Source organism: Bubalus bubalis, chromosome 17, assembly GCF_019923935.1.
Source record: "Bubalus bubalis isolate 160015118507 breed Murrah chromosome 17, NDDB_SH_1, whole genome shotgun sequence".
NCBI lineage: Eukaryota > Metazoa > Chordata > Mammalia > Artiodactyla > Bovidae > Bubalus > Bubalus bubalis.
Window position 1 is genome coordinate 20,117,343 of NC_059173.1, and position 25,825 is coordinate 20,143,167.

Consider the following 25,825-nt stretch of genomic DNA (forward strand, 5'->3'; position numbering starts at 1 on the left):
TGTGACTGTGTGAACCTGTGTGTACACAAGAGGAAAGGAAAGCAGAGTCATCAAGAAAATGCCAACAAAGGATTTCCCTGGCAGTCCCAGTGTTGGGTCTCCACGCTTCCACTGCAGGAAGTGTGGGTTCGATCCCTGGTCAGGAACTGAGATCCTACAAGCTACACGGTGTGGTCAAAATATTCATACTGTGGTGAACAGGGAACTCAAAGGGAAGACTGTTGGGTTCAATCCCCATATGTATATGTCCCTTCCTGGGGAATGACCTGGAGCAGGTCACTGCACCTCTCTGGGCCTCAGTTTCCCCATGTGTGCGTGTGTGTTTAGTTGCTCAGTCCTGTTTGACTCTCTGTGACCCCACCAGGCTCCTCTGTTCATGGGATTCTCCAGGCAAGAATACTGGGGTGGCCAGCCATTCTCTTCTCCAGGGCATATTCCTGACCCAGGGATCGAACCTGGGTCTCCTGAATTGCAGGTGGATTCTTCACTATGTGAGCCACCAGGGAAGCCCCTTGCCCCTCTGTAACATGGTGATATAACAGTACCCAGCTCCAAGGTTTGCTGTAGGGATGAAAGGAGTTAAGGTGACTGGTAGTAGACGTGTTAGCTCAGGTCCAGTCGAGGTGGGGCTCAGCCAACAGTTGTCATCCATAGTCACTGTTTATCTGGGGGTATTAAAGCCCCAGAGTCTTCCTCCCCACCTCCATCCCAGCTTCACGCTGAACCGTGCAGGGAACTCTAGTGCAGGAAGAAGTTCTACAGGTCAAGACTTCCTCCCCAGGTGTGCAGCTTCATTCTGCCAGCTTGGCAACATGACTGCCAGCCCAGCTTCTTCTCAGGGCTTTGCAGATTGGGACTTTGGGGGTGCATGGTGGATCATAATGGGGTTCCCAAGACAGAGTTATCATGCGAAATTCCATGCTGGATGAAGCACAAGCTAGAATCAAGACTGCCAGGAGAAATATCAATAACCTCAGATATGCAGATGACACCACCCTTATGGCAGAAAGTGAAGAACTAAAAAGCCCCTTGATGAAAGAGGAGAGTGAAAATCTTGGCTTAAAACTCAACTTTCAGAAAACTAAGATCATGGCATCTAGTCCCATCACTTCATGGCAAATAGACAGGGAAACAATGGCAACAGTGAGAGAGTTTATTTTTGGGGGGCTCCAAAATCACTGCAGATGGTGACTGCAGCCATGAAATTAGAAGACGCTTGCTCCTTGGAAGAAAAGCTATGACCAACCTAGACAGCACATTAAAAAGCAGAGACATTACTTTGCCAACAAAGGTCCATCTAGTTAAAGCTATGGTTTTTCCAGTAGTACATATGGATGTGAGAGTTGGACTATAAAGAAAGCTGAGCACTTAGAATTGATGCTTTTGAACTGTGGTGTTGGAGTAGACTCTTGAGAGTCCCCTGGACAGCAAGGAGATCAAACCAGTCAATCCTAAAGGAAATCAGTCCTGAAGGACTGATGCTGAAGCTGAAACTCCAATACTTGGGCCACCTGATGCGAGGAACTGATTCACTGGAAGAGACCTTGATGCTGGGAAAGATTGAAGGCGGGAGGAGAAGGGGAGGACAGAGGATGAGATGGTTGGATGGCATCACTGACTGGATGGACATGAGATTGAACAAGCTCCAGGAGTTGGTGATGGACAGGGAAACCTGGCGTGCTGCAGTCCACGGGGTCGCAAAGAGTCTGACAGGACTGAGCGACTGAACTGGAGTAAACTGAAGACAGAGTTGCGTGTACTGTGATTGGGTCTCCGCGATGCTGCGGGGCACGCTCTATCAAACAGAAACATACTCATCTCACACTTGGCTGTGCAGAACTTGAACCTGGTTGTGCGGGCTGTGGCCACGACGGACCACACTCTATTCCCCCCCCCCCCCCCCACACCTGAATCCGTGACGAGAGCCACCGGAAGTCTCGCCGGACGGAGCCCTCTCTTGGAGACACTCTCTGGGGCAATCCGCGGCGAATCCTAAGAGATAGGGGCGTAGGCATCGGGAGCGCCGGACAGGGACCGGGATGAATGCTAAACGCAAGCTCAGACGCACAAAACTGGAGCGCAGTTGGAACAAAATCGGACCCCAAGGCTCCAACTGTCCTCGTGACTTCAGCTGGTCCGCTAAAAGCTCCTAGCAGAAAAAGGAGGCAGCGCGTTTAAGCCGAAGGTCTTGGAATTCCGAGTTCCTACTTCTCCACGTCCTGTGAGGGTGTGACTTAAGTTCACCTATCTGTAAAGAGGGATGAGTAATCCCCGCCTCGCGGATGGAGAAACTGTGAAGCTGCAGCCCATCAGGCTGGCGTGCTCTTAGCCGACGCTGCCAGTCTCATTCCTGCCTGGGAGTATCTTTCTGCACCGCAGACCGTTTTGTGGGGCGGAGTCTTCGTTCTTTTCTGAATTTGGGAATTTAGAACGGACCCTTGGCCGCTGGTTCCAAACCGCGCCCCTGCCCGGCTGGGGGCGTACCCGGAAGTGTCCCTACGGTAGCCGGTGGGGCAATGCAACACTTCTTACCATGGGGACCGCAGCGGCTCCCCGGCGTTTCTGCCGCTGCGCTTGCTTTTGCTCAGAGAACTTGTACGTGGCGCGCTACGGGCTGCACGTGCGCTTCCGGAGCGAACAGCAGCTGCGCCAGGACTACGAGCCCGTGAGTGGCCTCTATTGGCTCTGCGGGAAAACGAGCGGGGAGCGGTGGTGGAGGAGGGATCTCAGTCCCCGGGGTCGTTTACTTTGCCTTTGGCGCACTCAGATCGGACGAGAAGATTGACTTAACCTCTAGCTGCCTCCCGTATTTTCCACCTCAGATGACGATCATGGTATAGCTTTAGTGCGACTGTCGTTAGGAATCAATGAATGAACTACATGTAAAGTGCTCAGGGCACAGCCTGGCTGAGTACTCTCTGTTATTAACAAGAGCCGCTGCTGTGTGCTTAATGTGCTTATCACATTTCATTTTTTCGATGATCCTGTGATCGGATCATCTTCATTTCAAGGTGGAGAAGCTGAGGCTCAGAGACCTTAAGAGACTTGCCCCAGGTCACACTATCACGCTTATTGGTTTTTCTGCTCTCAGATCCTGCGCAGCCGAGGCTGTGTCAGCCCTAAAGACTTCCAGCAGCTGTTGGGAGAGGTAACACTCCCCACCCTCCACCGCCCCCTCTGCACCCAGCCCGGCCCTTTCTGTTTAGATTTGTGTCAGCAGCTTGAGGGGTCTCCCGGCCTCAGGTGTGCCATTGTCAGATCCCAGAAGGGCTCCTTTGACCTCCCCTTACTTCCTCCTGTCCCCACTTAGCACAGCACCTGGGTGCCGGCACCTGGAAAAGAAAAAGCAGGGAAAACGCCAGTTGTCTGCTTTGTGCCCTTTTGAGATGAGAAACTTGCACTCAAGGGGAGGAGTCACCTACTCAAGGTTTCACACCAGGTGCCACCTGGCTCCTGATTCTTTATTCCCCCCCCACACCACTTCTGCCACTGCTGCTTGTCTCCCATGGAAGGGGAGGGGGTGGTGTTAAGTGTCGAGAAGCTTCCTAAGACAGCCATCTGCAGCCTCTGGAACACAAGACTTAACCAGGACTCTGTTTCCCCTCCCTGCTTGGGCCCAGCTGGTGAAGGTGCAGCGATGGGTCTCAATCCAGCCAAGCTGGTGCAGCCCTCAGTGGGATGGGCCCCCTTCTGGAAGGAATCCCCGTCAGCTAACAATTTAACACCTGCCGTTTACCCTGGCAGAGTCAGGAACATAGGAAGACTGGGCGTCCCCTTGGGAGGGATGGGAGGCCCCGTTCTGGTACCCAGGCCATGTGTCACCCCAGCTGGAGCAGGAGGTGGGGCGGCGGCGGCGGCTGGGGCCGGAGTCGGCTGCCAGGAAAGCCCTCATTGCCAGCTCCTACCGCCCAGCACGGCCAGAGGTCTACAACTTGCTGCAGGTACCTGGCAGGGGGCAGGTTACTGGAAGGAGGTGGAGGATCCGGGCCTGGGGGCTGTCTGCCCCATGGCTGGTGTGTTCTGCCCCTAGGAGGCCACTTTGGCCCCTGAATTTCTGGCTGCAGCTGAATACAGCGCATCTTCAGGCGCAGACCTTAAGGGCCTTCTCCAGCGGCTGGAGACAGTGTCAGGTGAGGTCTTGGCCTGCCACTTGGCAGGACTGGGGGTGGCAGACTGGGGTCCCTTCACCCACCATATCTGCTTCTAAAAGTCAACCCAGCAGGAGTGAGAAGAGGGGTAGGATGGAACTATCAGGAGGAGGGCATCGTATTCACTCACTTGCACACACATCCACCACAGTGATCAGTAATTCAGTGCTGTGCACCAGGCACGAGCCAGCCGGCATCCTCAAACTGGGGTGACTAAAGACGTTAATGAGGGGATGGTTGAGACAAGTGTGGGCTCAGGGGTCAGCGAGGGATGGTGAGAGACCTGCCCCAGGGTTAGCAGTGGCGGTGGGAATGGGGAACAGTTCCCATCCTGAGACCTGAAGGAGGGGGCAAGAGTGAAGTCTCCTGAACCTGCCAGGACCTGGAGCTGGGGGGGAGGGGTGACCAGCCAGGATGCACATCTGAATTTGGGGGTCAGACCTCAGGGCAGGGTGAGGATCTAGGGATGAGTGGTGGGGGGGTCCAAGAATAGGGCACCCTTGCCACACACATTATGTCATTTGACCATCACAAGAGCCCATTTAATCACAAGGTGAGTACTCACATCATCCCCATTCTACAGATGAGGAGACTGAGGCTGGGGGGAGTGAAAAGGTTAGCTCCTGGCTAACCAAACTTCCCTCCCTCTCCTTCCGCAGAGGAGAAGCGAATTTACCGGCTGCCAGTGTTCACAGCGCCCTTCTGCCAGGCCCTGCTGGAGGAGCTGGAGCACTTCGAGCAGTCAGACATGCCCAAGGGAAGACCCAACACCATGAACAACTATGGGGTGGGTGAGGTTCCACCCGGCTGGCACAAGGAGGCAGGGACGTCCGTCTGGGGAGACGTGTTCCCAGCACAGACCTCCTCTGAGCCTTGGTCTCACCATCTGTAAGATGAAATCAGGCAGTATTATTATGAAGTTAAGCAGGTTGATGATGTCTGCACAGCACTCAGCACTGTCCTTAGTGAGGGACTCCCCCAGGGACCCAGGGACAGGCCCTACCAGCTTCCCTGCTAATTCTGGGCTCCCCCACCCCCAGGTGTTGCTACATGAGCTAGGCCTGGATGAACCACTGGTAACACCACTGCGGGAGCGCTTCCTCCAGCCGCTGATGGCCCTGCTATATCCAGACTGTGGTGGGGGCTGGCTGGACAGCCACCGGGCCTTTGTGGTCAAATACGCGCCCGGCCAGGACCGCGAGCTGGGCTGCCACTATGATAACGCCGAGCTCACCCTCAATGTATCCCTGGGCAAGGCCTTCACAGGGGGTGCCCTCTACTTCGGGGATCTCTTCCAGGTTAGTGTGTTTAACCCGTGGGGCTGGGCCGGAGCCACCGTGAGTACCCAGGCCTGAGCCCCACTGTCCACAGGTGCCTTCGACCCTGGCCAAGCCCTTGGAGGTGGAGCACGTGGTGGGCCAGGGCCTCCTGCACCGGGGGGGCCAGCTGCACGGGGCCCGGCCCCTGGGCACTGGTGAGCGCTGGAACTTGGTCGTCTGGCTCCGGGCCTCGGCCGTGCGCAACCGCCTCTGCCCCATGTGCTGCCGCAAGCCTGACCTGGTGGACGACGAGGGCTTCGGTGATGGCTTCACCCGCGAGGAGCCCGCCACGGTGGATGTGTGTACCCTAACTTGAGCTTGGCCAGGGCCAGGGTGGCGGGCAAGGATGGAAATAAACGCCATGCAGCCCTCAGCACTTCTTGCTTTGAGAGGACACACAGGCTTCTGGGTCATTCTTTCAGCAGACAGGCTGGCTTAGGTCGGGCTTGTAGACCAGAGCCTGAGACCAGAATTCCTGTGCAAGTGGTTTAAGGAGGGAGCGCTCCAGGGAGGAGCAGGACAGGGCAGGAAGGAGCTGGACCAGGATGGTTTGACACAGCATCCAGCTTCAGCCCCATCCCACTGGGCTCTCTGGAGCATGAACTGTAGCACAGTTTGCCCCCAACAGCAGTTATTGGCTATGGGGTGTTTCAGGGTATGGAGTGGGTGAGTAACTTCCCCAACATCCATCTCCAGGGCAGCGTGGCTCCCAGTGGCCAAGGGAATCTTCCAGAGCAGAGTCCAGGTGTGGGGTGTCAGCAGCAGACACCATGGCTAAGGTCGAGAGCACCTGTCTTCTAAGGGGATTTGGGTGGGTCACCAACAAAGATGGAAGGTGGGTCACCTCCATCTTCTGGATGGTATGGAGGGGTTGCTACAGAAGGATTAAAAGCAGGGACTTGGAGCCAGACTGCCTGGATTCAAATTCTGATTCTGCCACTTCCAGTTGTGACTGGGGGTAAGCCACCTGCCTCTCTCTGCCTTAGTCTTTTTTTCCTGGAAGTACCTATGTCCTAGAGCTGTTTTGAGGATCAAATGACTTCCCATTTATAAAGCAGTTTACAACAGTCCTCTGGGTTTGCTGCTGTCATTACTATCAAAGAGTTTGCAACTCGGTGGCCCCAAGACTGGATGAGGCATGCAGCTATGCTATGTTTGGGAGAGTCTTCCATGTTGAAATCTTGAGTTTGGGCTCCCCTGGCAAAGTGGGAAGATCTGGAAATACCCGGCCCCAGTCCACATTGCAGAAACCAGGGAGACCAGACTCAGCTGCCCCCACTCTCGAGGCCTGTGGTACACTCCCTCACAGGGGTCCCTCATATGTTGCTGTGATCTTCCTGGTTTCCATGGACGTCTGAGTTTGTGACCTCTGTATTACTGAAAGCAGACATCGTAAAGACCAAGGTTCTGGAGCTCATGGCCTGCTGGTGTGGACATGTCCGCAGAAAATCCACAGTCGCCTCCTCCCCTGGGCTTCACAGGGACTGGGGGTGCTGCGGGCCGACCGAATAGGATAGAGATGGGAGAGGGCACAGCTGCGGCAAAGGGCCTGTGAGCTCTGGGACTGGCACCAGGCTGGCGAGCAGGTCTCTCGTCCGGGAGCTCCCCCTAGAGGTGGAAGCCTGGAGCCCCAGCTCGCCTCTCTGGGAGGTGAGCGCGCCAGACTCGGTTTCTTGGGCTGCCCCACAAACGGAACATGGGGCTTCAGAACTAAAGGCAGCAGCCCTCGCTTCGCGGCCGGACAGCCTCCCAGTGCACCGCCCGGGCCGGAAGTCACCCAGCCATTGCTTCCTCACGCGAAGGCGTGGTGCAGGGTTGGCGGTCCCGCCGGATGGGCGGTTGAAGAGGGAGCGGAACAGCCCCGGGGACTTTCTTTGAGGCGGCAGGCCGCGGAGGGCACGGGGTGGAGGGTAGGTGCACGTGGGAAGGGAAGAGGAACGCACCTGGCAGCCAAGGAGCGCAGCCGTTCCTAAAGGCGCCTGAGGTGCGCGCGCAGCCGTGAAGCGTCCGCGCGGGGGCGGACCCTTAAAGGGGCCGCAGCGGTGGAGCAGGTAGTCCGCGGAGAACTTGGGTTACCCGGGTTTGGGGGCGGGCGAGGATCATACGGTTCCTCCTACTCTCCCTCAATAACGCTGCCCCGGGTAGTGACGGATGCCAGGCCCCAGAAGACCAGGCCGAGTCTGGTTGACTCGGCCAGAGTAGAGCCTCCCTGGGAACCCAGTCCGCGGGCCGGCCCCGTGATCGATCCCGGGTTTAAGCGCGCCTTCGTGTCTGCAGCTCGCGGCGCTATGGCTCATGTCGGCTCCCGCAAGCGCTCTAGGAGTCGCAGCCGTTCCCGGGGGCGAGGGTCGGAAAAGAAAAGGAAGAAGAGCAGTAAGGACGTCCGGAGGAGCTGCTCGGCTTCGAGATCCCTAAGCCGCAAGGCCAGCACCACCTCCTCTGGGGCTGAGGGTGAGGACCAGAGGGAATGGGAAAGGGATGAGGGAACATCAGGGAGGAAGTTGCAGGTAGTCGGGAGGGCTTCTCCAGACTGACTTTGGGGAAATCGCAGAGAGCACTATTCAGAGGGACACAAGAGTGTCCTCGCTATCTGGAATGAAAGACGCTCAGAATCCAGGGGCTGGGCCAACCCATTGAATACGGAGTGAAGCAAGAAGTTTATCATAATTTTGGTGTAGCAGGGCCTAAGATGTGGGTGCTGGCCACCTTGCTCTTGGGCAGACAGTGACTGCGGAGTCGAGAAGGTGCCTCTCCACAGCGTGCTGAAGCCCTGCCAGGAGGTAGCCTGAGCCTGCTACAGGCCAGAGCAAGGGGACGAAGGTTTACTTCTTCCCCTCCTGGCCTTCCAGCCTCACCTTCTCCCTGCATCACAGAGAGAAGCAAGCACAAGGCCCGGAGGAGACCACGATCCAGCTCCTCCTCCTCTTCTTCCAGTTCTTCTAGCTCCTCTTCCTCTTCGTCTTCCTCCTCTTCCTCCAGCGATGGCCGGAAGAAGCGGGGGAAGCACAAAGACAAGAAGAGGAAGAAGAAGAAGAAAAGGAAGAAGAAGCTGAAGAAGAGAGGCAAGGAGAAGGCCAGAATGCAGCAGACTGAGGCTCTGCCCGGGCCCTCGCTGGACCAGTGGCACAGAGCAGCCAAGGAGGAAGAGGATGGCCCAGGTACTGTGCTGCCCGGGGTGCAGGGCAGGGAGGGTCCCCTCCCTGAGGCCCTGCCACCGCCTCCCTGCCATCTTCCCTTCCAGTCCTGACGGACGAGCAGAAGTCCCGCATCCAGGCCATGAAGCCCATGACCAAGGAGGAGTGGGATGCCCGGCAGAGCGTCATCCGCAAGGTGGTGGACCCGGAGACAGGACGCACCAGGTGGGGCGCGCTGCCCCAGACCGCACTCTGAGGAGGAGGGATGGGGGCTGCTGCTGCTCGAAACAGGCTGATGTCCAGGGGAAAAGTCCCTTGTTGATGAGCCTTCTCAGGCCATTGCTCCCTATTGGCTGGAGTAGGCAATTGCAGGAGCTGGAAAGGCCTTGAGGGAGGGCCTTCAAAGAGCCACAGCTGGCCTGTCTGATGGCAGAGCTACCCTCTGTCCTCATCTCTGTGGAAAGGGAGGGAGGTAAGGAGGGAGGAGTGGGAGTGGCCAGCAGGGTGTGGCAGCCTGCTCAGGGTGGTGGTGGGACCTGGGCCTGGCACCCCTCTGTCAGGTACTTCTGGTTCTGGTGCTCTGGCCTCTCAGTTAAGAGGCTCAGCCTGCCCACCTCCATCCCCAGGCTCATTAAGGGAGATGGCGAGGTCTTAGAGGAAATCGTCACCAAGGAGCGACACAGAGAGATCAATAAGGTGGGTGTCGCCCCCTTACCCAGGCCCACCCCCAGCTCTTCTTCTGACCTGTCCCCTCCTGTGTGCTTTCTTCCCCAGCAAGCCACCCGAGGGGACGGCCTGGCCTTCCAGATGCGAGCAGGGCTCCTGCCCTGAGGCCCCCCCCGGCCCCCGGCCAAGGCCTGCTACACACAGTGTTGGCATGACCTGGAGGCTGGCCTCAGGGTGGGCAGCGGGGAGCCCGCTGGGTGTTCTTTCTCCTGCAGACCAGCCTCTGGCCCAGCCTCCTCTGCAATTCAGGGAGTGGAGGTCGGGGGTCACTGGCCGAGTCAGCTCCTCCATCTCCCGAAAGAGCTCACCTTCCCAGATATTAAATGTTCCCTGGTTGGAGACATCCTCTGTGTTGTTGCTTTTTGTGCTGAGGGGGAGGGAAGGAGGCAACCCGACTTCAGGGCAAAAATAAGGACTCTGCAAGCTTTGGCGGGGGGCACACACCAGCCACTCTTGCGGTCCTCACCCTCAGGTCAGCCTGCCTGGACCAGAGCCCCACCCCACCCCAACTGAATCCCAAACCCTCGGCTCTTAAGCTGATTTCCTCAGGCCTGGCGGGAGGCTGTTGCCCTTGCTGTTAACTCTGCAGATAAGAGAGTCCTGCTGGCCTGGGAGGAGTCCTGGCCCAGCTCTCAGGCTGTGTCCTCTGTGAGGTGGAGGCTGACAGCACCCACCTCCGTCACTGGATTGCTGTGAGGACAGACCGAGTTCATGCCCAGGAAGGGGCTAGAAGGAAGCCCAGCAGAGATAAGGCCCATGGGGGTGTGTTGGTATCATTGTGAGCACAGCTGGCCTTGTGTACTGGGAAGGACTGCCTTTACTCCCAAGGGCAGGCTGCACCCCCCCAGCCAGCCCCCACCCCCAGTGCTCTGGTGGTCGGCGCAGTACTGAGACCCAGAAGGAAGCCTTCTTGCTTTAATCGGTGTAACAGATGACAACACAGTACACAGCACACTCAGGCCCGATGGAGCAGGGACAGCAAGGGCGGGCGGGGATACGTCAGGACACCGCTCACAGGCGGCCCAGACAGACAAGACAGACAGGTTGAGACGTGAAGGCTGCGACGTGGCAGGTGGGCAGGCAGGCGGTTCAGACCGAGCTGGGAAGGGGGCATGGGGTCTCTGCGGAATCCCTCTTTAGACATCAAAGAGAAGGCAGGTGGTGGGGTCTGGGAGTGGTGGGCTGAGGCTCAGTCCTGGGGGTGGGGGGCTGGGACTAAGGCTTCTACTCTAACAGGCCTGGGGTGGGGTGGCAGTCAGCAAGGCCTGCCTCACCCTTTGGTTATGACTGGTCGGGCCTGAGCCCTGCAGCTCAGCACCCAATGCTGTAAACATTTTTGGTATTTTTAAAGGACTCTGTCCTCCCTCTCTTAGTTTCTGAAAAACTGGTGCTTCCTTAAGAGGATAATGTGCCAAGAGGAATCTGAAGGGAGGCAGGAAGCCGACCTGGATATAGAAGAGAGACGTCCACGGGGAGGGTGGGCTGCCCACCTCACCATCTATGGCTGAGGGCCGCTGGGAGAGGCCCGGACTATTGCTGTTGTCCTTGGCATGGCTGGCGGCTGGGTAGGCAGGTGGGGAGCTCGGAGCCGTGGGGCAGCGGCCCGCTGGGAGAGGCCGAGCTCGCTGCCCACCCAGCCTCCCGGGGCTGGCGGCCTCCAGGCCTTTATTGCAGGCGGGCCAAGACTCTTGCAGGTGCTCCTCCATCCGGATGGCTGCTCACCGAGGCGACAGGCGAGATGGGGTGAGGTGGGACCGACAGGAGGAGGCACTGGCCACGGGGCCCCTGGCTGGGGCTGTGATTGTCGGGCCGAGCGATTCCCGCTGGGAGCAGGGGTTAGATATTGCACTTTCACTGCAACAGTTACATTAAAACTTGGTCCATAAAATAATCGTCGCTTTATACATAATGCCGGAAACAACAAAAAGCTACATCTTAAATATGAATAAATTCTGAAGGTCCCATCCCTCCAGACATTTTTTCTCTGCACAAAATAAATAGCTTTCACTCTGTACAGACCCACTTTTGCAGAACATTTACATGACCCTTTGGCTGTACATATCTACACACAGGAAAATGTTAACATCCGTTTGTGTGCCTCACCATCCCAGCCCGCGAGGCCCCAAGGCCGTATCCAGGTTGGCAGCCGCTTCTCACAGAAGCAGCCTGGATGTTGGACGGCTAGCTGAGCCCTGGCAGGCTCCCCTGTCATGAAGCGGGTGGAGGAGCAGCAGAGGGGCTGCCTGGAGCTGAGGCCACAGCTGAGATTGCGGTCAGTTCTGGGGAGGGAGGGCTGATGCTCAGACCCAGCGCACAGGACAGCATGGTCCTTACCAGGTGGGAAGTGTAGTCATGGCTGCCTGCCCTTAAGCTAACTAAGCGAGTTGTGGCTTCTTCTATTCGGCATCGAAACGGAATTGGCATTTAAAAAAAAAAAAAAAAAAAAAAGGGTGTGCCCCACTCACCCCAGAGTAGAAATTCTGTGGAATTAATGGGGCTCGGGTGAGGCAGAGAGGCCATGCCCATGACAGGGCCCTGGGACCCAGAACCAGGCTGGACTCCGTCACAGTGCTGGGTGTTTTCATGTGGAGGGGCTGCGTTTGGTACAGAAAGAGTTAAGAAAAGGAAGCAGCCAAGGATTGCTCATTTAAAAAAACCTCATAGAAATCAGATTGGAGAAGTAGAAAGGTGTAGAAACGCGGAAGGGAGGGCCGAGGCTTGGAGCCTTGGCTGATGGCAGGCGAGGAGAAGAGGCCAGGCCTGTCCAGGCCCCGCGGCCCCAGGCAAGGCTTCTCAGGAGCCATTTGGCTTCACCAACTGACCTGGCAGCCTGAGCTGTGCCCAGGGCAGAGATGGCGCCAGGCCCACGGCTGAACTGGGCTCCAGATGGGGCAGGTGGAAGAGGCTGGGGTCTGGGGCTGCCATGGGTTCATGGGCCAGGCAGAGCGGCAGAAATTATGATATGGCCTTTCTCTCCTATTTGTACAAGGATTCTCCGCCCTGGAGTCTTCTGTGTAGTGGCAGGTCTTGGATGGGCAAACGTTGAATTTTCATGCATGTCCATGAGTCTGTAGCCATAGGAGATGGTGATGAATCTCCACTCTCAAAAATCAGTGCAAAACCAGTGAGGTCAAACAGTTGAGTAACTCGAGTCAACAAGAAGCAGGCTGTCCCCCTCTGTCGCAGCTGCTACCAAGTGGGAGGAGACCTGGGGGTCAGGGCGAGCAAGTGGATGGGAGGTGCCCAGGCCTGGCATCGGAATGCGGGTACGTCAATGCAGGGCAAGCGTCCAGGAGCGCCTTCTGGCCAGTCCACGTTGGGAGTCCTGGTCCTTAGGTCTTCCCAGGGATGGTCGTCCTGCCAACTTCCACGACCAGCTGGAACCCCGCAGACCCTAAAGTGTGAGGCTGGGCTGGGAGGGCTGTGTCTGGCACAGCCCGTGTCCTCTGCCGGGCCCTGGGACGAGCTTTGCCCCAGCCGACCGTACGTGCCCAGGCCAGGCCTCCTGGCAGGGCGGGCCGCCCTGGCCTAGCACCATGGAGACCACAGCGCCTCACTCCCGGTGCCCTACTTGGGGCCCGCGGCTGGTCCGGGCTCTGGCCGGCCGGCCAAGGTGCGGCCCCAGCAGCCGGCCGCCATGCTCATGCTGCGCTGTCCCCGCTGCTCGCTGTCCGCCTGGCTCTGCGTCCGCTCGTGCGGCCGGGGGCCGGGGCCACTGGGCTGGGCCGAGATGGTGCGGAGCAGGTGGTTCCGGGAGCGCAGGAAGTCGCCTTGGCCCGGCAGGCCGAAGCTGCCCTTGCGCAGCGCCATGCGGGTGGCCGCGTTGCGGGCTGGCCGCGCCCGGTGGTTGTACTTGAGCTGGGCCAGGTGGGCCGCGTAGCCGTCGGTGATGAACTGTGGGTGAGGGCAGCGGGAAGCACGGCTGTCAGGGGGCGGGACTCCGGGTTGCCCGGCAGCCGGGGGGCGGGGCGCCCAGGGCGGCGCGGCAGTCGGGGGGCGGGGCTCCGGGGGTGTCCCGGCAGTGGGGGGGCGGGGCTCCCAGGGCGGCGCGGCAGTCGGAGGGCGGGGCTGCCCGCCTGCCCCGTCCACCTGAACGCCGCTCACCTGGCACTGCTGCTGCAGCTTCTTGGTGGGCCGGCCCACGATGTAGATCTGCATGGGGGACAGGCTGATGGAGCTGTAGACCGCCACGTCCTTAGTGGAGCCGTAGGCCGCGTGCACGCGCAGGTGCAGCTGTGGGCGAGACCGGTGTGGGCGCAGGCTCAGCCCTTCCGCCCCCACCCCCACCCCGCTCCCTTCCACTCGGGGACCCACCTCGGAGATGAGCAGCTTCAGGAAGTTGGCCTTGTGCCGCAGCGGGTCGTGCACCAGGCCGTCACAGAAGGACACCACGCCGTGGGGGAAGTTGTGCTGAGCCAACCACGCCACCACCCGCTGCTTCTGCATGTCAGGCCGGCCAGTCACGTAGATGATGAGGTAGCCCAGGTCCTGCCAGTGCCTGGGGGCGAGGGGGCAGGCCTGGGTGTCCCACGGCCGCACTGTCCTCCCTCTGGGGCTGCCTGGTCTCCTTGCCCAGCCAGCCCCACTAGCGGGCACAGGCTTCAACAGTAACAGCCCCAGCACAGTGCTCACTGCTCGCCTCTCACAATCCCCACTTCCACCCTCTGCAGCAGGTGTAACTGGTCTTGTTAGGAAAAGCCCTGCTTCCCAGGTGAGGGAACTGAGGCATCCACAGTAAGAGATCCCAGCTGGGAAGTGGTGCTGCTGGCCCCTCCAAGCCACAGGGTCCCTGCCCCCTGTCCTGGCTCTGGCACCCAAGACCATCCTCTCTGCCCAGCCCCCAGCTACCTGCCTTTGAGCCCACCCACTGCCCCTGGGGGCACTCACCGCACCACGTCCACAGCCCCGGCTCGCACTTTGGGGTCGCTGCCCATGATGGACACGCTGGCAGCGAAGGAGCCATCAATGCTGAAAACCACGAACTCCGTGCCCTTGGGCAGCACGGTGATGTAGCTGTCAGCAAACGTGTGGTCTCCCCTGGGAGGGGGTGGCTCGTCAGAACCCACTGGGACCCCTTCCTCCAGCCCCAGACCAGGTCGGCCCACCCACTCGTTCTTCCCAGCTCCTACCTGACCACCATCTTGATGGGGTAGACTCCCACACCTAGGCGATGGGTCTCAGGGATGGTGTAGGAGACGCGCCCACTGCTGTTGGTCACCAGCGTGTCCAGGTACAGCCACTCACCCGAGGGCGGCTGCATCATGATGTGCACGTCCACCTGGAGCCAGGCAGGCTGGTCATGGGTGGCCATGCCCCTGACCTCCCCAACCCCGACTCTCCACCGCCCAGCCAGAGGGAGGCGGGGCGGGGTGGGGCTCCCACAGGGTCCCAGGTCTTTACCTTCTCCCCGGTCAGGGTGACCATGTCCAGGGGCCCGTACATGAACCGGCCCGTCAAGACCTGTGGGCCATCCTCGTTGGCGACCGCGTCATTGATCCGGTGGTTGGCTGTCACATTCTGGGGGGGGGGGGGGTGCAGGAGCAAGGTTGGGTCAGGGTAGGGGATGGAGGGGTGGCTGGGGTCTCCTGGGCTCAGCTCAAACTTCCCAGGGGCCTGGGGGTGAGCATGGGCACAAAGTCAGATGGCCCAGGGTTCAAGTCCAGCTCGGCCACTGACCTACATGGCCTTGGTGTGGGTCCCTGTCTGTAAATGGGGGAACAGCTCCAACCTCAGACTGTGAGGATTAAGTAAGACAGCACACATCTCTGTGACTCAGTTTCCTCATCTTTAAAATGGGGTTTTCTCAGGAGGATTCAATAGGACAATAGCCCTGGAGTCGGGGCACCCAGAGGACCCCTCACCCGAAGCTTCACGTGGGTCCTCTTGCGCTGCCACTTCTCTCTCGGCTTCGAGGGGGTGAACACCGAGACCTCCTTGCCGTCTAGCTCCAAGATGCTGGAGTTGTCGTGCCTCATGACCTGCGAGGGGACAGAGGGGGGTCACAGGGCAGACTCAAGCCTGGGGCTTCCTGTTCCGTGGGGAGAGGCCAGTGGCCCTAGGGGCCCAACTAACTTTGTGAGGGTTTGGGGGGACAAACCCCACTACAGTCCACCCTCTGGCCCCCGAGAATTCACATCTGTCCCGTGAAGGTGTACATCCATTCACCCCATCTCCATGGCTTCCTCTGCTGGGGCCAGAAAAGTGGGGTCTCCCACCGTCCTCATTTATGAAATGGGGCCGAGTCAGCAGCAGGGTCACTCAGGGACCTGAGAGGTGTTGGTGTGTCTGGTACGGGGACTCTGGGTACCTGTCTCAGCAGGAAGGAGACCACATCCGTTGACTCCCAGTAGCTGGCGTGGAACAGGTGGGGCAGGGCCACGGTGGGGAAGGCCGTTAGAGCATCGGGGCAGTACAGGGCGTAGTCGATCCGCTTCTGGCCCCACCACTTCGCAGCAACTGCCAAGAGGAGGGGACCTTGACTGGGCTGGGCCCCCGAGGGTCACCTGGCCTCTCAGGCCCAGCTCTGCCCAGAGACAAAACCCTCCTCTGACCAGGGAGCAGGACCATCACCAAAGCGAGTCTCCTTCTCCCGGGCTCAGCGATAGGGGAGCGGCGAGAAGGCACAGGAGGTCGGGACAGCAGCAAGCGGCCCAAGTGCTCCGGGGACGGGGAGTGGGGGCTGTGGCTCAGCAGGGAAGTGTGGAGTTAGAGGGGGAGGGGAAGAGCCCAGTGTGGAGGCAGGACTCCCTGGCCCTGGTCAACCCCTTGTCAACTCCCGCCCTGGGCCTCATCACTGCCCTCTCTGGGCTTCTCCTGGACCCCTTGAATGCCCGTCCCACCTCCCCAGGCCTCAAAACTGTGAAAGGCTTCCCAGAGCGGGAGTCTCAGGTCCTGGGTCTCAAGGCAGAGGCCTGATGCCCTCAGCCCCTGGCAGGCAGAGTGTGAAGTGAGGGCCTTCAGTCAGACGGAGCCTGTGTGCATATGTGCGGGTGAATCCGGCTCCCCCTTGGGGCTGGGGGGCTGCCCCAGGTTTGCAAAGAGCCTCCCCAGTGGCTGGAGGCCGGAGGTGTACTGGTTCAGGGTCGGAGCTCTCTGCCTGCAGCCTGCCTGATAGGTGACGCCGGTCCTCACCCAGCCTCTGTCCAGCGCACCCCTCCTCAGCGCCCCCCCTCCCCCGCTCCCAGCCCCTAGCTAACTCCAGCGGCTTCTGCCTCCTCCCTGGAAGTCAGGGTGCTCCCAGCCCAAGCTCCAGCTCCCTGGTTAGGCGTCAGCAGGGCCCTGGGGGTGAGGTGTGTCTGGAAATCAAAGCATGACCCCAATTAGAGGAGAAGCATGTGTGCGCATGGAGGCCCGTGGTGCCCGGTACCTTCACTGATGTCCAAGTCGGGGAGGCGAGGGGCCCTCTCCCGCTTGCCCAGGGTAGAGGGGGCTGGGTGGGGGAGGGCAAGTAGGGACAGGCGCCTGACGCTGGGGGTGTGGCTGAGCGGAGCTGGGGCCTCTGAGGAGCAAGAACAACAGGAGAGGCTCAGCCATGCTGGGGCTACCACGCCAGCTAGCCTTAGCCTAGACCCTCTGCTCTGACAGGCGGCTGGGGAGCCAGTCACATGGGAGGGAGGCCGGCAGGGGGTTGCTGGCCCTGGCAAGAGTGAGAGGGGATAGTCCAGACTCTGCTTCCAGCTGCTAAGAAGATGGAAGGAGCCAAGGAGGCCGAGGTGATCCACCCCCTGGGGTGGCAAAAGGGGCCGTGCACAGGAGACCTCGCTTCCCTGGCTCCCCTGGGCCACCCCTCCAGCTTCTCCAGAAATGGCCCCCAGCTTTCTCCCTCAAGGAACATCTGCCCCTCTGGGCCTAGGACCCCTCCTCGCAGACCCATCACCCTGCAGCTGAGACAGCACCACCGATCTCCTACCAGCTGGACTTGGCCCCCCACTCCAGGGCCACCCTTTTATATGCTCCTTCCTTCCACAGTTCTCGATGGACACTGGGGCAGGACGACTCTTCACTGTGGGGCCATCCTGAGCATCATAAGGTGTTTAGCAGGTCTCTACCCACCAGATGCCAGTGGCACCCACCCCAGTAGTCTCCAACTGTCCTCTGGGGGGGCATAATGGGCCCGGTTGACACCGGCCGCGACAGGACAGAGCCCCCTGGCTCTGATGGGTGGGTAGCGCTGCTGCACTTACTCTGGGCGATGCCAGATGCCGTGTAGCTCTCGGCCATGCCGGACACCTGGCTGGCGATGCTGATCTCGCTGGCCCGGCGGAAGCCTCGGGTGCTGGGGGCTGAGCCGGGTGAGGAGGGGGCCGCGTGCTCTTGGAAGACCGTGTTGTGGGCCTGGAGTGCCTCTGCTGCAGGTGGACAGGGACCAGAGACCAGGGGTAAGGGGGCCTTGCCCAGCCCGGCCCCGGGACCCCCGAGCAGGGGTGCCCAGTGTGTGCTAGGGCTGGGGCAGGCCAGAGCGGCAGCTGTGCCAGGCAAGGCCAACACCAGCTGCAGAGGAGTGGGGGGCATCTGAGCACAACTGGCAGACAGGATGGGCCCATGCGTGCCAGGGCCTGCCTGTTCAGGGTCGAGAGGGCAGGGCTCAGAGCTGAGGCAGAGAGAAGGGAGAGCTGGGGCAGGGCTGGACAGACGGACCAATACAGACACAGTGGGCAGGGAGGCAAGGTGGCCAGGCTCATGCCCCACCCTGGCCACCCTTCCAGTCTCTTGGTCTAGTCTAGCCTTCTTGGCCTCTGGGGCCCGGCCTGGCCTGACCCACAGCCCATGGCAGCTGGGTTTGGGGTGCTAGCGACAGGGGCCTGGGACGGCTTCCTAGGCATGTCCTAGGCGGAGGACTGAGCAAATGAGACAGCATCGTGCATGCCCCTCACACATGGGCCACATGAGCCAGCCCCGGATGGGCATCTAGGGACAAAGGAAGAGGGCTGAGGGCTCCAGCCAGGCTCACCTGGGCCCGGGCTGAGGGCGGGCCAGAGGACCCACCTCTAGACAGGAGCAGGAGGTGCCTGGACCTCCTCAGGGAGGGAGGAAGTGGGTCGAGAATCCAACCCTGTGCTGGGACCGAAGTCTTCTCCTGGGGGACAGGTGGGTCCCAGAGGGCCCGAGGCCTCACCCCAACTCTTGGCTGCCCCTACTGGTAGCCTCAGAAGTGGGGGACAGAGACCTTGGGCTGACACCTGTGCTGGGTGACCCCAGGACAGCTGCTCTCCTCTCTGGGCTCCTTCTTTGCTTTGAGTCCCCTCCCCGCACTGCCCAGTGCCAAGACCACTCCCAGGGACCTGTCCTGCCCCGTCTCTGCTCCTCGCCACAGTCCCCCAAACTCTGGGTGGCCAAGGAGTGGGTGGGGGGTCCCTGAGGACCAGCGGTCAGCCAGCGAAGCAGACACCACCACGAGCAGGGGGGTTACACACACTCAGCGCAGCCCGGGCTCGGGCGGGGCCCGTCTTGCGAGGTGAGCGCGGGCACGGGGATACTGGTTTCCAGGAAGCCGTCCCCGGAAGGGAGAGGGGCCAGGGGGCCGCCCTCCAAGACCAGCTCGGGGTTTCTCTGCACGGTCTCGACTGGAGGCAGACGGGGAGAGAACAGAGGACAAGAACAGACACTCGTGTGGACGCTCCGACAGACACAGGGCTCCTCAAGGACCAAGACAGGACTGGGACACACGGGGGGCAGGAGGGACGGGCCGTTCCCGGGAGGGACGAGATGGACCACGGGCAGCCCTCGTTCACGCGACCTATCTCCAGGCCAGGTGACCTGGAAGTTCCGGGCCAATAGCCTGCCGTGGGGGCCCTTCACAGGGCGGGACACAGGCCCAGACTCTGCCAGGGTCCCTTGGGTCCTCAGCTCTGCCTTGGTGGGGCAGTGGGAAGGGGAGCGGTGCCCTGGCTCTGTGCTGTGTGTGAAGCGGCGGGAAGGGGGAGGCCTGTGGAGGTGTCTCACGCCTTCCTCCCTGGGGCGAGGCACCTGCACCTACGCCAGCTGTCCAGCTTCTAAAGGGCTCAGTGCAGGCCGCCCCTTCCCGCACGCAGGGCCACCCCCGGAACCTGGAGCACCCAAGGAGTCGGGCCAACTCCCATCCTCCCCCAGGGCCGGGGCCGGTGGAGGTGGGGCACAGGTTTTCTCACCCAGCAGCGTGGAGCAGCCGTCCCCCAGCGGGTAGCGCTGGTAGCGGGGGATGCTGAAAGGCGGCAGGGCGTGGAATCGCCGCTCCAGTAGCGGCTCCAGGCGCGAGGCCGATGGGTCAGCGGGGTGGAAGAGGTTGTAGACTTGCTGGCAGGCCGGCCGCAGCTGGAAAACTGAGGGCGGGGCGGAGTCGCAGAGCCTGGAGTTAGCTCCGCCCTAAGGAGGCGGGGCCTAGAGCCGGCTAAGGTCCGGTGGGGTGGGATGTGCTTGGGGTTTTAGAAAACAGAGAAACCCAAAAGTGTGTCTCCATCGATTTGGGGTCCTGTTTGGGCCACTGTCCCTTTATTAACCAAATTTATTTTAATTAAGAAAATTATGATAGTGGTAAATTTTTTTGTTTTTTGTAGTACAGGGATATATACGATATAAGACATATAACGGAAAGCTCCTCTCCACCCCCAGAGCGCTAAGGCTAGAGCCCTACCTGCAAACCCTGGGGAGCCCCGAGCATGTGCGGCCGCGCAGGCTAGAGCCTGCTCATCCACTCTGATTGAAAATGTTTCCAGGCTCTGAGCTTCTGAACATTTTGCAGTTGTTGGGAAGATGCCCTGGTGGTCGAGTGCAGGGGACACAGGGTTTTTGAGTCCTCGTCTAGGAAGATCTCACATGCCGCTGATCGACTAAACTTGTGCTTCCCAACTACTGAGCCCGAGGGCTGCAACTATTGAAACCGGAGCACCTAGAGCCTGTGCTCTGCGACAAAAGCCTTCGCTTGCTGCAGCTAGATAAAGTGCGTGCACAGCAATGAAGACCCAACACCAAAAAAAAAACCAAACTTGCACACAAATAGAAATATGATCTATGCTTTTTGTACTTGACCTTTTTTTTCATTTAACACAAAAAATGTTGGGAGTCTTTCATACGAATATTTTCACTGAGCCCCTTTCTTTTGAATTGCACTGGGGCATTGCTTTGTACGGCTGTGCCAAAGTTGATTTAACCTCAGCCTGCATCCCATTTAGGTTGTTTCAGGTTTTCCATGATTACAGATGACGTTGCCCTGCCATCTCTGTCTCTTGAGTCTGTGCACTCATGTGGGTGCACAGTGTCTTGCCCTTGGGCAGGTGTCTACAACCTTTCTGAGCCTCAGTTTCCTCCTGGGGCCCCTCCCCTGCGCAGCTCTTGTAGGATGGGAGGGAGCCCACACCGGTTGATTCTGGGGGCACTGGGCAGGGACCGCTGCTCTGACAGCTTTTTAACCGACACTTTTCCACCTCCCTGTGTGTGTTGTCTTGAGGAGGAACCTGGAGCAGCATGGCTGTGGTCCCTCTGGGGCTGGGAGGCCACTGCATCAGGGAGACTTCAGGGGTGCCTGGCTTCCTTATGGGAGACTGGGTCTGTCCTCATCTGATCCTGGGGCAGCCCCCTCCATCTCTGGACCTCAACTCCCAGAGGTGCCTTAGAGATGAAATGAAACAGTGTGTTGGGAAATGGGGCTGGAGACTGAGCTGGGTTGAGGCTGGAACAAAGGAGAGCCATGGGCCCTTGGTGAGGCAGGGGGTGCAGAAAAGAGGCTGATGCAGGAAGGGGCCTGGGATGTGGCCCTGGCCTTGTAACAGGGGTTCACTGAGATCCTCTGCCCAGCTCATGGACCCCTACCCTCCCCTGCAGGGACTCTCACCATCCAGGGAGGGGATGACCGTCTTCCTCAAGGCAAGGACCAGCCCCAGGGGGCACCCGAAGAGGAAGAGGTCAGCGACCTCAAAGTCGAACTTGCCCACGGCCCCTGCACCGTCCAGCATGGTGGAGCTGCTCGAGCGGCGGGAGCTGGGCTCGTTCCTCAGCACGCTGGCATGGAGGCTGCAGGTATGAGGTGGGGTGGGGAGACGAGTGAGGTCACACCACGGCCCTCCTCCAGGCCAGCCTGCCCTCAGCCTCCTGAAAGAGGCTCCTCGGGGGTCATCAGGCCCCAACGAAGCTTGGGTCCTGTGCAGTCCTGCGAGTGCAGCTGTCCAGCACCTGCTGGGACACCCCTGGTGACAGTAGGGCCCGACCTCTCCAGGGAGCCCACTGCCTTTGGGACAGCCCTGGCTGGGACCATGCTGTCCCCAGTCAGTTCTGCCTGCTGACTCTGCCAATCCCTGCTTCTTCCCCTGCCCCAGTCAGTCTGTTCCCTCTGACTCAGACGTGGATGGACCCAGAGACTATCATACAGAGTGATGTAAGTCAGAGAAGCAAATATCTTGTATCAAGACATACATGTAGACTCTAGAAAAATGGTACAGATGAACTTGTTTGTAAAGCAGAAATAGACACACAGACGTAGAGAACAAACGAATAGACACCAAGGTGGGAACAAGGAGGTGGAATGAATAGAGATTGAGATTGACATATATGCACTATCAATACTATGTATAAAACAGATAGGGCCTCCCTGGTGGCTCAGACGGTAAAGAATCTGCCTGCAGTGTAGGAGACCCAGGTTCGATCCCTGGAGGAGGGAAAGGCAACCCACTCCAGGATTCTTGCCTGGAGAAGTCCATGGACAGAGGAGCTTTGTGGGCTACAGTCCATGGGGTCAAAAAGAGTCGAACATGACTGATTGACTAACACTTTCACTTACTTTTTTTCATAAAATAGTTAACTAATGAAAACCTGCTGGATGGCACAGGGAACTCTACTCAGTGCTCTGTGGTAACCTAAATGAGAAGGAAATCCAAAAAAGAGGGGATATATGTATGTACATACATATGTATATATATATATATGTATATATATATGTATATACATATAGCTGATTCACTTGGCTGTATATTAGAAACACAACATTGTAAAGCAACTGTATCCCAATTTAAAATATATATATATATGACTTCGCTGGTAGCTCAGCTGGTAAAGAATCCGCCTGCAATGCAGGGACCCCAGTTCAATTTCTGGGTGAGGAAGATCCCCTGGAAAAGGGATGGGCTACCCACTCTAGTATTCTTGGGCTTCCCTGGTGGCTCAGATGGTAAAGAATCTGCCTGCAATGCGGGAGACCTAGGTTTGATCCCTGGGTTGGGAAGACCCCCTGGGGGAGGGCATGGCTACCCACTCTAGTATTTTTGCCTGGAGAATCCTATGGACAGAGGAGCCCGGTGGGCTATAGTCCATGGGATTGCAAAGAGTCAGACACAACTGAGCGACTAAGCACAGCACAGCACAGCATGACCATAAAAAAAAAAAGACCACAGTTGCACCCAACACCTCTTGGCTGAAGAACCGTGGGCCTACCCTGCGGACCCCAGGACCTAGGTCAGGGGGCCTTCAGGTCTCTCACATTGGCCATCAGCACCACCTGGTCTGTGTCTCCCCATCTTAGAGTCCCCATCCTCACCCAGCGGGGGCCTCCCCACCCACCTGGACAGGAAGGCCTGGTGCTGCTGGATGGTGTCCAGCTCATAGGTGGACGAGTCACTCCTCTTGCGGGGTAGCTGCCGTTTGGGGTCTTCATTGCCGTTGCTCCGGGGGATGTCGATGTTGCTGCGGCTCAGGTGCCGGCTGCTCTCCAGGTTGCTGCCATGTGCCGTGTTGACCGTCGAGCCGGGAGACAGCAGGTCAGCATCCTGGAATGGCCCCACACAGGTTCACTTCCCGGTGGCCACTGGCCTGGCCCTCTCTTCAGTGTCGTGGGAGCCGAGTCTCCCCTCCTGACCCTAGGCCTGTGGCAGATTCTCACCCAAGCCAGGGAGGAAAAGGCCCCATCCCTGTGTGCCCTATGGTTCCTCCCATCTTCACTCCTGGCCCAGCCCATCCATCTGGGCCTTGCTGACTTCCCACTGATCCTGCCGCCTCGCCCAGCCCACCAGGCTGCTTGCTACTCTGCAGCAGAGGGACCTTGGGTCCTTTCTCCTGCCAGGAGGCTCAGAGGATCCAGGCCCTCATGGTGATGGATCTGCTCTCCACGGTGCAGACCCGGCTTCACTGCCTGCTGAAACCGCTTGCGCTCCTGTTTGGCCTCACTGCAGCTGCTCACCTGTGCCATGCATCTGTCCCCCGCCTCTGGGCACCTGCGTTGGCAACCCTGACCCTTCCTTTTTACCGCAGGCCTCTGGGATGTTTGGAGTCAGAGGGTGACATGGTCTCCATCCTGAAGGTCCCCTGCTCTGGGGGCTGGAGGGAGCTCGTACCTGCACGCTGGCCACACTGCCCCGGCGGCTGCTGCTCTGACTCTCAGACACCGGCTGGTTGCTGCAGCATAAGGCATCGAACGCCAGGATGCCCCCAACACAGTCGCCGATCAGGCAGACCTGGGTGGGGAGAGGTCCAGGGCCCTGAGCGCCCGCCCCGCTTGCTGGGGTGCTGGCTGGGGAGAGCCCTGGGCCGGAGGACCAGGCCAGTCCACCCTGCAGGGGTTTCTATCTCCCCTTCTCCCACCCCACAACTCACCTGCCCGTTGAAGGTCACGCCCTCCTGGGACTTGATGAAGTCCCCGTAGGCGAGGTTGGCTCGTTGAATCACTGTGGCAACGGCCTCCTGGTACTGGGGTGAGGAGGTTGCCAGCAGGGGCAGGGCGGCCAAGGGGATGTGGTCCTGGCTGCTGGACAGACAGCCTTCGTCGTGGCTGTAGGGGCTGAGGCTGGGGGAAGGGAACCCGTCAGGAGAGAGCAGGTGGCTTCAGTTCCGCCCAGGGGGCCCCCTCGCCTCTGTCCCGAACATCAGAGCTGGAGCTGCCTGACACCCTGAGAGCCTCGGCCCTGACTCAGCAAACCACGTGGGGATGCTTCCAGGCCAGGCCTGGGGAACAGGGCTGGGGAGTAATCTCAGAGGCAGGGCAGCATTCTCATATCACAGATGCAGAGACTGAGGCTCAGCTTTGGGCCCCAAACTCTAACCCCCCTGTATCCTCCTGGTGGCTCACACGGTAAAGAATCCGCCTGCAATACAGGAGACCCAGGTTCAATCCCTGGGTTGGGAAGATTCCCCCAGAGAAGGGAACAGCTACCCACTCCAGTATTCTTGCCTGGAGAATTCCATGGACAGAGGAACTTGGCAGGCTACAGTCCATGGGGTCGCAAAGATCTGGACATGACTGAGCGACTAACACACTCTAACCTCAGCCATCTTGCATGGGTTTGCTGCCTCCCAACAGAACAAGTTAGACAGCTGGATTGGATGACGGGACCATGGTCCCAATATTAGGTGGGGCAGTCTCTGACCCTCGGGGCCAGGGGAGGAGTGGAGCCTACACACTCACTCGGAGACGAGGGCGAAGGCATCGGAGCAGATGGGCGGGCAGGGCACCAGGCGGATGGCGAGGTGGCCCAGGGCGCTGGGGTAGTGCACGCGTATGACGGTGTCGAACACCGTGGCGATGGTGTTGGCGTCTCCCTGCTTGGAGCTGGGGTCCCCGGCGCCCGTGTCCAGGATGGTGCCTCCGTGCAACAGCAGCAGCAGCACGTGGATTTTGGAGGGCGGTGCGGCCAGTGGAGGGCTGACCTCGTCCTGTGTGGGTGGGGGGGTTGGTGGGGGTCAACTCCCTGGGAACTCAGCTCTGTGCCCGGGCCGAAGCTTCTGTCATGCTAGGGAAAGAGGCCTGTTGAGGCCCAATCACACCCTCTGAAAACCCCGATCTCAGTTCCTCTGCTCTGGGGCCTGGTGCCCGATGCCTCAAGCCCTTCCCCTGGTGGGGGAGGCCAGCTGCTCCTCCCCGTCCGTCCTCTCTGCCTGCAGCCCAGCTCCTGGCCGCCGACCTGACCAGGGTACAGAGGACATGGAGAGAGGGGTCTATTCCACCCAAAGCACAAACTCCACTTCCCATCAAGGGGGCCCAGACAGGGGTTTCTGGGGCTTCTGGCCTTGCGGAGGAGGCAGAAGCTCAGTCCAGTGCGGGCCTTTGGGGTCAACCTGCCCTCCGTGTGTCTGTGTCCAGGCATTGGACGGTCACAGACTCACTTAAGAGGGGCTGGGGTCAGGGACTCAGCCTGGCTGCTCTGCCAACAGCACTGAGCTCTCATTCTATCTATACGGGCTGTCCCTGGACTATGGCCTCCAGGCCCCGCCATTCCCAGACTCTAAGACCAAGGTCCTCAAGAGCAGAGATGTCCCAGCAGAGGTAGAGCCCCAGCACCTTAGAACAGAGAGGGCAACGCAGGTATCTCTATCTGAAACCACCCCCCACCCCCACCATTTGTGAGGAGTCATGCTCCCACTTCTTGCTGCTCAGCCCTGCTTGTGAGGTCCAAGTGAGACTTGCATATATCCAACTGTTCCATTTCGAGACGAGGTGGCCCAGAGAGGCCAAGGGACTTATCTAAGGTCACACAGCATGTCAGTGCCAAGCTGGACTGGAACCCAGAGCTTCTACCACCAGCTCAGTGCTCTTCTCCTACCC

At 59.4% G+C, this 25,825-nt stretch overlaps 4 protein-coding genes across 24 annotated transcripts in view; 2 read left to right on the forward strand and 2 right to left on the reverse strand.

Moving 5' to 3' along the window:
• Positions 1 to 2,356, reverse strand: part of ABCB9 (ATP binding cassette subfamily B member 9) — a 43,418-nt gene extending 41,062 nt beyond the window's left edge. Inside the window, exon 1 of the mRNA XM_044930266.2 lies at positions 1,908 to 2,356. The gene's annotated coding sequence lies outside the window, so the exon portion shown is untranslated. The remainder of the gene's footprint in view (positions 1 to 1,907) is intronic.
• Positions 2,357 to 2,379: 23 nt separating this feature from the next.
• On the forward strand, positions 2,380 to 5,863 carry OGFOD2 (2-oxoglutarate and iron dependent oxygenase domain containing 2). 3 transcript variants are annotated; one of them, XM_006047206.3, is made up of 7 exons: positions 2,380 to 2,665; positions 3,092 to 3,148; positions 3,828 to 3,941; positions 4,031 to 4,130; positions 4,808 to 4,935; positions 5,189 to 5,446; positions 5,520 to 5,863. In XM_006047206.3, exons 1-7 carry the CDS (start codon positions 2,534 to 2,536, stop codon positions 5,781 to 5,783), a joined length of 1,053 nt encoding a protein of 350 aa, XP_006047268.1. In that variant the 5' UTR covers positions 2,380 to 2,533; the 3' UTR covers positions 5,784 to 5,863. The 3 variants fall into 3 exon arrangements, with proteins under 3 accessions (XP_006047268.1, XP_006047269.1, XP_006047270.1); XM_006047207.3 differs by lacking the exon at positions 3,828 to 3,941; XM_006047208.3 differs by lacking the exons at positions 3,092 to 3,148; positions 3,828 to 3,941.
• A 1,352-nt stretch (positions 5,864 to 7,215) lies between these two features.
• ARL6IP4 (ADP ribosylation factor like GTPase 6 interacting protein 4) lies at positions 7,216 to 9,670 on the forward strand. 3 transcript variants are annotated; one of them, XM_006047203.3, is made up of 6 exons: positions 7,216 to 7,377; positions 7,745 to 7,918; positions 8,317 to 8,625; positions 8,709 to 8,826; positions 9,228 to 9,297; positions 9,376 to 9,670. In XM_006047203.3, exons 2-6 carry the CDS (start codon positions 7,756 to 7,758, stop codon positions 9,430 to 9,432), a joined length of 717 nt encoding a protein of 238 aa, XP_006047265.2. In that variant the 5' UTR covers positions 7,216 to 7,377; positions 7,745 to 7,755; the 3' UTR covers positions 9,433 to 9,670. The 3 variants fall into 3 exon arrangements, with proteins under 3 accessions (XP_006047265.2, XP_006047267.2, XP_044786202.1); XM_006047205.3 differs by having other exon boundaries at positions 8,341 to 8,625; XM_044930267.1 differs by having other exon boundaries at positions 7,376 to 7,518.
• Positions 9,671 to 10,228: 558 nt separating this feature from the next.
• PITPNM2 (phosphatidylinositol transfer protein membrane associated 2) overlaps positions 10,229 to 25,825 on the reverse strand; it is a 159,753-nt gene continuing 144,156 nt past the window's right edge. For 10 of the 17 annotated variants that reach the window (XM_025267759.3, XM_044930256.2, XM_044930257.2 and 7 more), the window contains 17 exons: positions 24,689 to 24,936; positions 23,881 to 24,070; positions 23,622 to 23,741; positions 22,852 to 23,057; positions 21,134 to 21,312; positions 19,455 to 19,625; positions 18,741 to 18,890; positions 17,511 to 17,675; positions 16,694 to 16,825; positions 15,635 to 15,783; positions 15,189 to 15,305; positions 14,728 to 14,844; positions 14,457 to 14,605; positions 14,215 to 14,364; positions 13,642 to 13,825; positions 13,432 to 13,560; positions 10,229 to 13,221 (listed from right to left, as the gene is read on the reverse strand). In XM_025267759.3, coding sequence (XP_025123544.1) covers positions 12,895 to 13,221; positions 13,432 to 13,560; positions 13,642 to 13,825; positions 14,215 to 14,364; positions 14,457 to 14,605; positions 14,728 to 14,844; positions 15,189 to 15,305; positions 15,635 to 15,783; positions 16,694 to 16,825; positions 17,511 to 17,675; positions 18,741 to 18,890; positions 19,455 to 19,625; positions 21,134 to 21,312; positions 22,852 to 23,057; positions 23,622 to 23,741; positions 23,881 to 24,070; positions 24,689 to 24,936 — 2,883 coding nt within the window. In that variant the 3' untranslated portion in view covers positions 10,229 to 12,894. Of the gene's footprint in view, positions 13,222 to 13,431; positions 13,561 to 13,641; positions 13,826 to 14,214; positions 14,365 to 14,456; positions 14,606 to 14,727; positions 14,845 to 15,188; positions 15,306 to 15,634; positions 15,784 to 16,693; positions 16,826 to 17,510; positions 17,676 to 18,740; positions 18,891 to 19,454; positions 19,626 to 21,133; positions 21,313 to 22,851; positions 23,058 to 23,621; positions 23,742 to 23,880; positions 24,071 to 24,688; positions 24,937 to 25,825 lie in introns of those variants that run through there. The other 7 variants (XM_025267753.3, XM_025267752.3, XM_025267751.3 and 4 more) reach the window with 4 other exon arrangements.

Bases quoted from the DNA above. Each gene is read 5' to 3' on its own strand.
- ARL6IP4 (XM_006047203.3), top strand. From the start codon at position 7,756: ATGGCTCATGTCGGCTCCCGCAAGCGCTCTAGGAGTCGCAGCCGTTCC. The intron at 8,626-8,708 runs GTACTGTGCTGC...CTTCCCTTCCAG, and splicing joins GGAGGAAGAGGATGGCCCAG to TCCTGACGGACGAGCAGAAG. The intron at 8,827-9,227 runs GTGGGGCGCGCT...CTCCATCCCCAG, and splicing joins CCGGAGACAGGACGCACCAG to GCTCATTAAGGGAGATGGCG.
- OGFOD2 (XM_006047206.3), top strand. From the start codon at position 2,534: ATGGGGACCGCAGCGGCTCCCCGGCGTTTCTGCCGCTGCGCTTGCTTT. The intron at 3,149-3,827 runs GTAACACTCCCC...GTGTCACCCCAG, and splicing joins TCCAGCAGCTGTTGGGAGAG to CTGGAGCAGGAGGTGGGGCG. The intron at 4,936-5,188 runs GTGGGTGAGGTT...CCCCACCCCCAG, and splicing joins ACACCATGAACAACTATGGG to GTGTTGCTACATGAGCTAGG.